Below are 11,587 nucleotides of genomic sequence, written 5' to 3'. Positions count from 1 at the left end.
GATAAACTTTTGCAAAAATGTTAACAAACAAAACTTTAAGTTATAACAATTAGGAACTTTAAACAACAGCAAAATATAAAAAGCTAAAAAGGAAAGAAACAGAGGAACAAGAGGAACAACACAAAAGACAAAGTGAACTACAAGAGGAAGATCATCATCATTTAACAAAGAGGAATAACAGGAGGAAACATCAAGTGGAATAAAACAAGGAAAAAAGGACAAAACCTGACAGAAATAACGAGGAATTAGGAGACAATTTGGATTAAATACAGAAATCTTCCTGCTTTGTGAACACACAGGGTAAGAGAGCTTCATTGAAACTACTGATATCTTGATTAAAATGGCTGGAGAAGCAGCAGTAGTAAAGCCACGCTCTTTTGATTACCCTAAAAAGTTTACCACCAAGATGGACGAACAGGAATTCAAACTTAATATTATGAAAGAAAATCCAGAAACCCTGATTAAAGACTGTGAGCTAATTAATAGAGAGAACATCTCACATCTAACCTTCTACACTGAGGACAAGAAAACCTGGCATCCAACGATCTGCTCCTACTTTAAAAACATCACCAAAAATGGCTTTGGTAAAGGACAGCAGATTCATATCTATGAAAATGGTGAAGAAGTTTTAATTGTTAACATCTACCATATTGGATCTGTGGTAATAAAAGGCAGTGAGGGGGCTCTGAAGAAGTTTGAAGAGATTTTTCCAGCTCTCAAAGATTTGTGCCATATGGACACCCCGGCACCTTCCCCCTCCGCCAAAATACAAAACAATAGGACCAGTACAAAACCAGGTGTGAAGATCCCCTCCACATCTAACAGTGGGAATCACACCACAGACAGAGGAACCGAGCTAGGTGTGAAGTCCTGTACACCACCAAGCCCACACCTCCAAACCACCGTCACCCAGATCAAAGACTCGGTGGCTCTGTTAGAAGTGGAGATAACAGAGCTGAAAGAACAGTTTCTCTTCCACACAATCAGCAATAATCCATCAGAACCTCTCAGAGAACAAATTGGACAACTGGAAAGGACAGTACAGGAACTGAGAAGGGACACCCAAAATTTAATAAAGGAAAGAGAAACACTACAGGCTGAACTGGTACACTACAGAGAGAACATGGAGAAAGAACATTCAATCCTCAAAACAGAACTAACAAAACTCATACAGGAGATGCACAAACATGACAAGATCATTGACACGTTAACAACAAAAATCCAAACATCTCCTGCACTTTTGGACATCACTTCTGGAAACCATGTGCACACAACAACATGTGCCACCCAGCTCACCCCTGGACCACCATCACCCACCTCCTCAGAACAACCCACACCTGGGCCCTCTGCACAACCCACACCGGACGGCACCCCACAGGAAACACCCTGCACCACACAGCTGGACGATCAACCACAGCAAAGTGACCAACCATCTGTGTCCCACACAGACACTGAGATCGCCATTCTCATAGACTCATAGACGGCAAATTTTTAAACTCGGAGAAACTATTCCCGGGACAAAAAACATCGAAAATCTGGTGTCCAAGGACAAGTGATGTTCACAAACTTCTACAAGATAATACACTGGGTGAGCCCAGGTGTATAATCATCCATACGGGCACAAATGACTTGAGGGCGGAACAAGAGAGAGTCGGAACGATGGTGTGCAGAGCTGCAGAGAGGACTGCTGAGATGTTCCCAAATACTAAAATAATAATATCTACTCTCCTACCACGACGAGACTTTCACCCAGACACCATACAGAGAGTAAACACGGACATTATCAAAAGATGTGCCTACATCCCAAATATTCACATCGCCCACCACACCAACATCTCGCTCCATCACCTGTACGACCACGTACACCTGAATAAGTACAGCATCAGAGAATTCACAAGAACTCTGAAAAACGCAGCACGGGGAATAAACAGATCCCCACACACACCAGGACAGCGACCACATCAGAGACACAGCACACCCATCAGGAGACCACCGACACACCCGTTTTCAACTGGACCTACACAGCAGTCCAGACCAGGACCAGGCAGAACAGCACCCCGACGCCCTCCAGAGCTGACAACCCCACCGAACCACCCATCTAGACCAGGACCAGGCAGAACAGCATCTCAACGCCCTCCAATCCTGCCAACCCCATCGAACCACCCATCTAGAACAGGACCAGGCAGAACAGCACCTCAACGCCCTCCAGAGCTGACAACCCCACCGAACCACCCATCTAGACCAGGACCAGGCAGAACAGCACCTCAACGCCCTCCAGAGCTGACAACCCCACCGAACCACCCATCTAGACCAGGACCAGGCAGAACAGCACCTCAACGCCCTCCAGAGCTGACAACCCCACCGAACCACCCATCTAGACCAGGACCAGGCAGAACAGCATCTCAACGCCCTCCAGAGCTGACAACCCCACCGAACCACCCATCTAGAACAGGACCAGGCAGAACAGCACCTCAACGCCCTCCAGAGCTGACAACCCCACCGAACCACCCATCTAGACCAGGACCAGGCAGACCAGCACCTCAACGCCCTCCAATCCTGCCAACCCCATCGAACCACCCAACCAGACCAGGACCAGGCAGACCAGCACCTCAACGCCCTCCAATCCTGCCAACCCCACCGAACCACCCAACCAGACCAGGACCAGATAAACCAGCACTCAGACGCACTCCAGTTCCACCAACACCAACGAACCACCAACCACAGAGAACTTCAGCAGAAACCCCATGACGCCTCACCCACACCTCAGAAACACAGCGAAGCTACGCTGAGGCTTTCAGAGGACCAGCACAACACAACGACATGGGTGAGATCAGACAATTATTACAGTACATCTGTAATAGACTAAACTAAAGTAAAACACTGGACAGAATAAAAACTATTTTGAAAAAAAAAAAAAAAAAAAAAAAAAAATGAACAAAAAGTATGTGCACACATATGTACAATTGTCTAAATGTGTATATATGTATGAATATATATGTGTATGTATATTATGGCAAGCCAAACAGGAAATATATAGCAAATGCTGATATATATGGAATGAAACTTGATATATATATAGTGAAACTCGATATATATAATGAAACCTGATATATATATATATATAATGAAACCTGATATATATATAATGAACCTCGATATATATATAATGAAACCTGATATATATATATATAATGAAACTCGATATATATATAATGAAACCTGATATATATATAATGAAACTCGATATATATATATATATAATGAAACCTGATATATATATAATGAAACTCGATATATATATAATGAAACTTGATATATATATATATATATATATATAATGAAACTCGATATATATATATATATATATATATAATGAAACCTGATATATATATATAATGAAACTCGATATATATATAATGAATCTTGATATATATATATATATATATATATATATATATATATATAATGAAACTCAATATATATATATATATATATATATATATATATATATATATATAATGAAACTTGATATATATATAATGAAACTTGATATATATATATATATATATATAATGAAACTCGATATATATATATATATATATATATATATATATATATATATATATATATATACATATATATATATATATATATATATATATATATATATATATATATATATATATATATATATATATAATGAAACTTGATATATATATAATGAAACTTGATATATATATATATAATGAAACTTGATATATATATATAATGAAACTTGATATATATATAATGAAACTTGATATATATATATATATAATGAAACTTGATATATATATATAATGAAACTTGATATATATATATAATGAAACTTGATATATATATATATAATGAAACTTGATATATATATATATATATATATATATATATATATATATAATGAAACTCGATATATATATATATATATATATATATATTATGGCAAGCCAAACAGGAAATATATAGCAAATGCTGATATATATATAATGAAACCTGATATATATATAATGAAACTCGATATATATATAATGAAACCTGATATATATCTAATGAAACTCGATATATATATAATGAAACCTGATATATATATAATGAAACTCGATATATATATATATATAATGAAACCTGATATATATATATAATGAAACTCGATATATATATAATGAAACCTGATATATATATAATGAAACTCGATATATATATATATAATGAAACCTGATATATATATAATGAAACTCGATATATATATAATGAAACTTGATATATATATAATGAAACCTGATATATATATAATGAAACTCGATATATATATAATGAAACTTGATATATATATAATGAAACTCGATATATATATATATAATGAAACCTGATATATATATAATGAAACTCGATATATATATAATGAAACTTGATATATATATAATGAAACTTGATATATATATAATGAAACTTGATATATATATATATATATATATATATATATATATATATATATATATAATGAAACTTGATATATATGGAATGAAAACTACCCCCAAGCGCAATGCAAAGGGGTTTGTGTACCTTTGGTCATTAGTTTTTCACTTCAAATCCCAAAATTAAAAAGGTTTCAGTTTTCAGTTTCGTTTCAAATAATAAACAAACACACATTGATAATAATAATAACATGATCTGACCCCTGTTCTGACTTTTGTGTATGTAACTAACATGACAACGTTACAACGTCCAGTACGAAAATCGCTTCCTCACTTTCATTTTTTGCAGATAGAGCAAATATGTGCACGTCACAAATACAAACACAAAAGTCAGAACAACAGGACGTGTCGTTATTATGACTTTTTTAACACTTGTGTTTGATTTACACTGTCTAAACAATAATATAAGCATGTAAGTGCATGCACGCGCGTGCGCGTTTATTTCCAATTGAACTGATATAAATGCTGATTTCGGAAAATTAAAATACGAGCCGTTTGTTTTCAATGTGTGTTTGCTGTTATTTGGAAACAAACTGAAAACTGAAACCTGGAATGTTAAGTATAAAATTGATGATCAAAGAGCCTGCTTTGCGTTTGGAGGAGCAATGAGGAAATCGCGGGGTCCTAGCGCCTGCCCCGTTTCATTCAAGTTTCATTATATATATATCAGGTTTCATTATATATATATCCAGTTTCATGAAACTGGATATATATATAATGAAACTTGATATATATATAATGAAACTCGATATATATATAATGAAACTTGATATATATATAATGAAACCTGATATATATAATGAAACTCGATATTTTTATAATGAAATTCGATATTTATATAATGAAACTTGATATATATATAATGAAACATGATATATATATAATGAAACTTGATATATATATAATGAAACATGATATATATATATAATGAAATTTGATATATATATAATGAAACTTGATAGATATATATATATATAATGAATCTTGAATGAAACCATGGCAGGTTCTAGGACCCCCGATTTTCTCACTGGAAATCGGAAATATACGCGCATGCGCGTGCATGCGCTTACATGCTTATATTATTGTTTAGACAGTGTAAATCAAACACAAGTGTTAAAAAAGTCATAATAACGACGCGTCCTGTTGTTCTGACTTTTGTGTTTGTATTTGTGACGTGCACATATTTGCTCTAAAAATAAAATAAACAATGTGGGGAAGCGATTTTCATACTGGACGTTGTAAAGTTGTCAGGTTAGTTATAGGGTTGCCAACTGTCCCCTAAAATACAGAATCGTTCCTTATTTGGAAACTAAACGTGGCGTTCCGTATTGACCTGATACTGGACGCGCTTTGTTCTGTATTTTTATCAATGGGAGAGAAATGCCGCAGATTAGACTGAGACAGGGCGATATGTATGAAACAGAAGGAAACTGCTGCTGTCGTGGGAATAAGAAAGTGTCTGGTTATAATTTTAAGTAGTATTTAAGTTGTGTGCGCAGATATCAACATAAACTTTTTACTATTTCAGTGTTTAAGTAGCGCAGTGGGCAGCGCGTCCAGAACCGGGGCTGCATGAGTCTTCATCATTTTACTTCCCGCAGTACCTAACATCTGTCTGACAGCAGGTCTCCACACAGACAAAAGACACATCACTGTCATATTTCCTGACAAAAAACTACCCCCCAAGCTCAATGCAAAGGGGTTTGTGTACCTTTCGTCATTAGTTTTTCACTTCAAATCCCAAAGTTGAAAAGGTTTCAGTTTTCAGTTTCGTTTCAAATAATAAACAAACACACATTGATAATAATAATAACATGATCTGACCCCTGTTCTGACTTTTGTGTATGTAACTAACATGACAATGTTCAGAAATAAGTAACGCCCTGGGTTGGCGAGTTGGCGGAAGGCATAGGGTGTGGGGTGGGATGTTGGGCCAGTGTGACAACCAACTTGGCCCCCCCTACGGCCCCCCTAATTGCGAACTTGCGAACACACAGCGACAAGGCTGCACACCAAAGTAACCCACATTTTATTAAGTAATTGGCCCCTCTAACATAGCCTCTGCCCCCCCCCCCCCCCCACCTCACATAGTCTAGAACCCCCACTGTAAAGAACATCATGTAACATTTTTTCTCAATAGTGCAAACAACATTTTTACATAATCCATCATTACACTGACATGCAGCCCCGGTTCTGGACGCGCTGCCCACTGCGCTACTTAAACACTGAAATAGTAAAAAGTTTATGTTGATATCTGCGCACACAACTTAAATACTACTTAAAATTATAACCAGACACTTTCTTATTCCCACGACAGCAGCAGTTTCCTTCTGTTTCATACATATCGCCCTGTCTCAGTCTAATCTGCGGCATTTCTCTCCCATTGATAAAAATACAGAACAAAGCGCGTCCAGTATCAGGTCAATACGGAACGCCACGTTTAGTTTCCAAATAAGGAACGATTCTGTATTTTAGGGGACAGTTGGCAACCCTATAACTAACCTGACAACGTTACAACGTCCAGTACGAAAATCGCTTCCTCACTTTCATTTTTTGCAGATAGAGCAAATATGTGCACGTCACAAATACAAACACAAAAGTCAGAACAACAGGACGCGTCGTTATTATGACTTTTTTAACACTTGTGTTTGATTTACACTGTCTAAACAATAATATAAGCATGTAAGCGCATGCACGCGCATGCGCGTATATTTCCGATTTCCAGTGAGAAAATCGGGGGTCCTAGAACCTGCCATGGTTTCATTCAAGATTCATTATATATATATATCAAGTTTCATTATATATATATCAAGTTTCATTATATATATATCATGTTTCATTATATATATATCAAGTTTCATTATATAAATATCGAATTTCATTATAAAAATATCGAGTTTCATTATACATATCAGGTTTCATTATATATATATCAAGTTTCATTATATATATATCGAGTTTCATTATATATATATCAAGTTTCATTATATATATATCCAGTTTCATGAAACTGGATATATATATAATGAAACCTGATATATATATAATGAAACTTGAATGAAACGGGGCAGGCGCTAGGACCCCGCGATTTCCTCATTGCTCCTCCAAACGCAAAGCAGGCTCTTTGATCATCAATTTTATACTTAACATTCCAGGTTTCAGTTTTCAGTTTGTTTCCAAATAACAGCAAACACACATTGAAAACAAACGGCTCGTATTTTAATTTTCCGAAATCAGCATTTATATCAGTTCAATTGGAAATAAACGCGCACGCGCGTGCATGCACTTACATGCTTGTATTATTGTTTAGACAGTGTAAATCAAACACAAGTGTTAAAAAAGTCATAATAACGACGCGTCCCGTTGTTTTGACTTTTGTGTTTGTATTTGTGATGTGCACATATTTGCTCTATCTGCAAAAAATGAAAGTGAGGAAGCGATTTTCGTACTGGACGTTGTAACGTTGTCATGTTAGTTACATACACAAAAGTCAGAACAGGGGTCAGATCATGTTATTATTATTATCAATGTGTGTTTGTTTATTATTTGAAACGAAACTGAAAACTGAAACCTTTTTAATTTTGGGATTTGAAGTGAAAAACTAATGACCAAAGGTACACAAACCCCTTTGCATTGCGCTTGGGGGTAGTTTTCATTCCATATATATCAAGTTTCATTATATATATATATATATATATATATATCAAGTTTCATTATATATATATCAAGTTTCATTATATATATATCAAGTTTCATTATATATATATCGAGTTTCATTATATATATATCAGGTTTCATTATATATATATATATCGAATTTCATTATATATATATCAAGTTTCATTATATATATATCGAGTTTCATTATATATATATCAGGTTTCATTATATATATATATATCGAGTTTCATTATATATATATCAAGTTTCATTATATATATATCGAGTTTCATTATATATATATCAGGTTTCATTATATATATATATATATCGAGTTTCATTATATATATATCAGGTTTCATTATATATATATATATCGAGTTTCATTATATATATATCAGGTTTCATTATATATATATCGAGTTTCATTATATATATATCAGGTTTCATTATATATATATCGAGTTTCATTATATATATATCAGGTTTCATTATATATATATCGAGTTTCATTATATATATATCAGGTTTCATTATATATATATATCAAGTTTCATTATATATATATCGAGTTTCATCATATATATATATCAGGTTTCATTATATATATATATCGAGTTTCATTATATATATATATCAGGTTTCATTATATATATATCGAGGTTCATTATATATATATCGAGTTTCATTATATATATATCAAGTTTCATTATATATATATCGAGTTTCATTATATATATATCAGGTTTCATTATATATATATCGAGTTTCATTATATATATATCAGGTTTCATTATATATATATCAGCATTTGCTATATATTTCCTGTTTGGCTTGCCATAATATATATATATATATATATATATATATAATGAAACTTGATATATATATAATGAAACTTGATATATATATATATATAATGAAACTTGATATATATATATATATATAATGAAACTTGATATATATATAATGAAACTTGATATATATATATATATATAATGAAACTTGATATATATATATATATATATAATGAAACTTGATATATATATAATGAAACTTGATATATATATATATATAAAATGAAACTTGATATATATATATATATATATATATATAATGAAACTTGATATATATGGAATGAAAACTACCCCCAAGCGCAATGCAAAGGGGTTTGTGTACCTTTGGTCATTAGTTTTTCACTTCAAATCCCAAAATTAAAAAGGTTTCAGTTTTCAGTTTCGTTTCAAATAATAAACAAACACACATTGATAATAATAATAACATGATCTGACCCCTGTTCTGACTTTTGTGTATGTAACTAACATGACAACGTTACAACGTCCAGTACGAAAATCGCTTCCTCACTTTCATTTTTTGCAGATAGAGCAAATATGTGCACATCACAAATACAAACACAAAAGTCAAAACAACGGGACGCGTCGTTATTATGACTTTTTTAACACTTGTGTTTGATTTACACTGTCTAAACAATAATATAAGCATGTAAGTGCATGCACGCGCGTGCGCGTTTATTTCCGATTGAACTGATATAAATGCTGATTTCGGAAAATTAAAATACGAGCCGTTTGTTTTCAATGTGTGTTTGCTGTTATTTGGAAACAAACTGAAAACTGAAACCTGGAATGTGAAGTATAAAATTGATGATCAAAGAGCCTGCTTTGCATTTGGAGGAGCAATGAGGAAATCGGGGGGTCCTAGCGCCTGCCCCGTTTCATTCAAGTTTCATTATATATATATCAGGTTTCATTATATATATATATCCAGTTTCATGAAACTGGATATATATATAATGAAACCTGATATATATATAATGAAACTTGATATATATATAATAAAACTTGATATATATATAATGAAACTTGATATATATAATGAAACTCGATATTTTTATAATGAAACGTGATATATATATATAATGAAACTTGATATATATATAATGAAACTTGATATATATAATGAAACTCGATATTTTTATAATGAAACGTGATATATATATATAATGAAACTTGATATATATATAATGAAACTTGATATATATATATATATATATATATATATATATATATATATATATATATATATATATATATATATATATATATATATATATATATATAATGAATCTTGAATGAAACCAGGGCAGGTTCTAGGACCACCGATTTTTCTCACTGGAAATCGGAAATATACGCGCACGCGCGTGCATGCGCTTACATGCTTATATTATTGTGTAAAAGTGAGTGTGTGTGTGTATAAGTGAGTGTGTGTATAAGTGAGTGAGTGTGTGTATAAGTGTGTGTGTGTATAAGTGAGTGTGTGTGTATAAGTGAGTGTGTGTATAAGTGAGTGTGTGTATAAGTGAGTGTGTGTGTGTATAAGTGTGTGTGTGTATAAGTGAGTGTGTGTGTATAAGTGAGTGTGTGTATAAGTGAGTGTGTGTATAAGTGAGTGTGTGTGTGTATAAGTGAGTGTGTGTATAAGTGAGTGTGTGTGTATAAGTGAGTGTGTGTATAAGTGAGTGTGTGTATAAGTGAGTGTGTGTATAAGTGAGTGTGTGTATAAGTGAGTGTGTGTATAAGTGAGTGTGTGTGTGTATAAGTGAGTGTGTGTGTGTATAAGTGTGTGTGTATAAGTGAGTGTGTGTATATAAGTGAGTGTGTGTATAAGTGAGTGTGTGTATAAGTGAGTGTGTGTGTATAAGTGAGTGTGTGTATAAGTGAGTGTGTGTGTATAAGTGAGTGTGTGTGTGTATAAGTGAGTGTGTGTATAAGTGAGTGTGGTGTGTATAAGTGAGTGTGTGTATAAGTGAGTGTGTGTATAAGTGAGTGTGTGTATAAGTGTGTGTGTGTATAAGTGAGTGTGTGTATAAGTGTGTGTGTGTATAAGTGAGTGTGTGTATAAGTGAGTGTGTGTATAAGTGAGTGTGTGTATAAGTGTGTGTGTGTATAAGTGAGTGTGTGTATAAAAGTGAGTGTGTGTATAAGTGAGTGTGTGTGTATAAGTGAGTGTGTGTATAAGTGTGTGTGTGTATAAGTGAGTGTGTGTATAAGTGAGTGTGTGTATAAGTGAGTGTGTGTATAAGTGTGTGTGTGTATAAGTGAGTGTGTGTATAAAAGTGAGTGTGTGTATAAGTGAGTGTGTGTATAAGTGAGTGTGTGTATAAGTGAGTGTGTGTGTATAAGTGAGTGTGTGTATAAGTGAGTGTGTGTATAAGTGAGTGTGTGTATAAGTGAGTGTGTGTATAAGTGAGTGTGTGTATAAGTGAGTGTGTGTATAAGTGAGTGTGTGTATAAGTGAGTGTGTGTATAAGTGAGTGTGTGTATAAGTGAGTGTGTGTATAAGTGAGTGTGTGTATAAGTGAGTGTGTGTATAAGTGAGTGTGTGTATAAGTGAGTGTG

General features: G+C 33.4%; 1 protein-coding gene across 1 annotated transcript; it reads left to right on the top strand.

The window, feature by feature from the left end:
• Positions 1–1,659: 1,659 nt before the first annotated feature.
• LOC134303424 (basic proline-rich protein-like) lies at positions 1,660–2,748 on the top strand. Its single transcript, XM_062988835.1, has one exon. The coding sequence runs from the start codon at positions 1,660–1,662 to the stop codon at positions 2,746–2,748; it is 1,089 nt and encodes a 362-aa protein (XP_062844905.1).
• Positions 2,749–11,587: the final 8,839 nt, after the last annotated feature.

The sequence above is a fragment of the Trichomycterus rosablanca genome, chromosome 2, assembly GCF_030014385.1.
Source record: "Trichomycterus rosablanca isolate fTriRos1 chromosome 2, fTriRos1.hap1, whole genome shotgun sequence".
Taxonomy (NCBI): domain Eukaryota; kingdom Metazoa; phylum Chordata; class Actinopteri; order Siluriformes; family Trichomycteridae; genus Trichomycterus; species Trichomycterus rosablanca.
The sequence above is the reverse complement of the archived record's forward strand: the minus strand, read 5'-3'. Positions and strand labels throughout refer to the sequence as shown.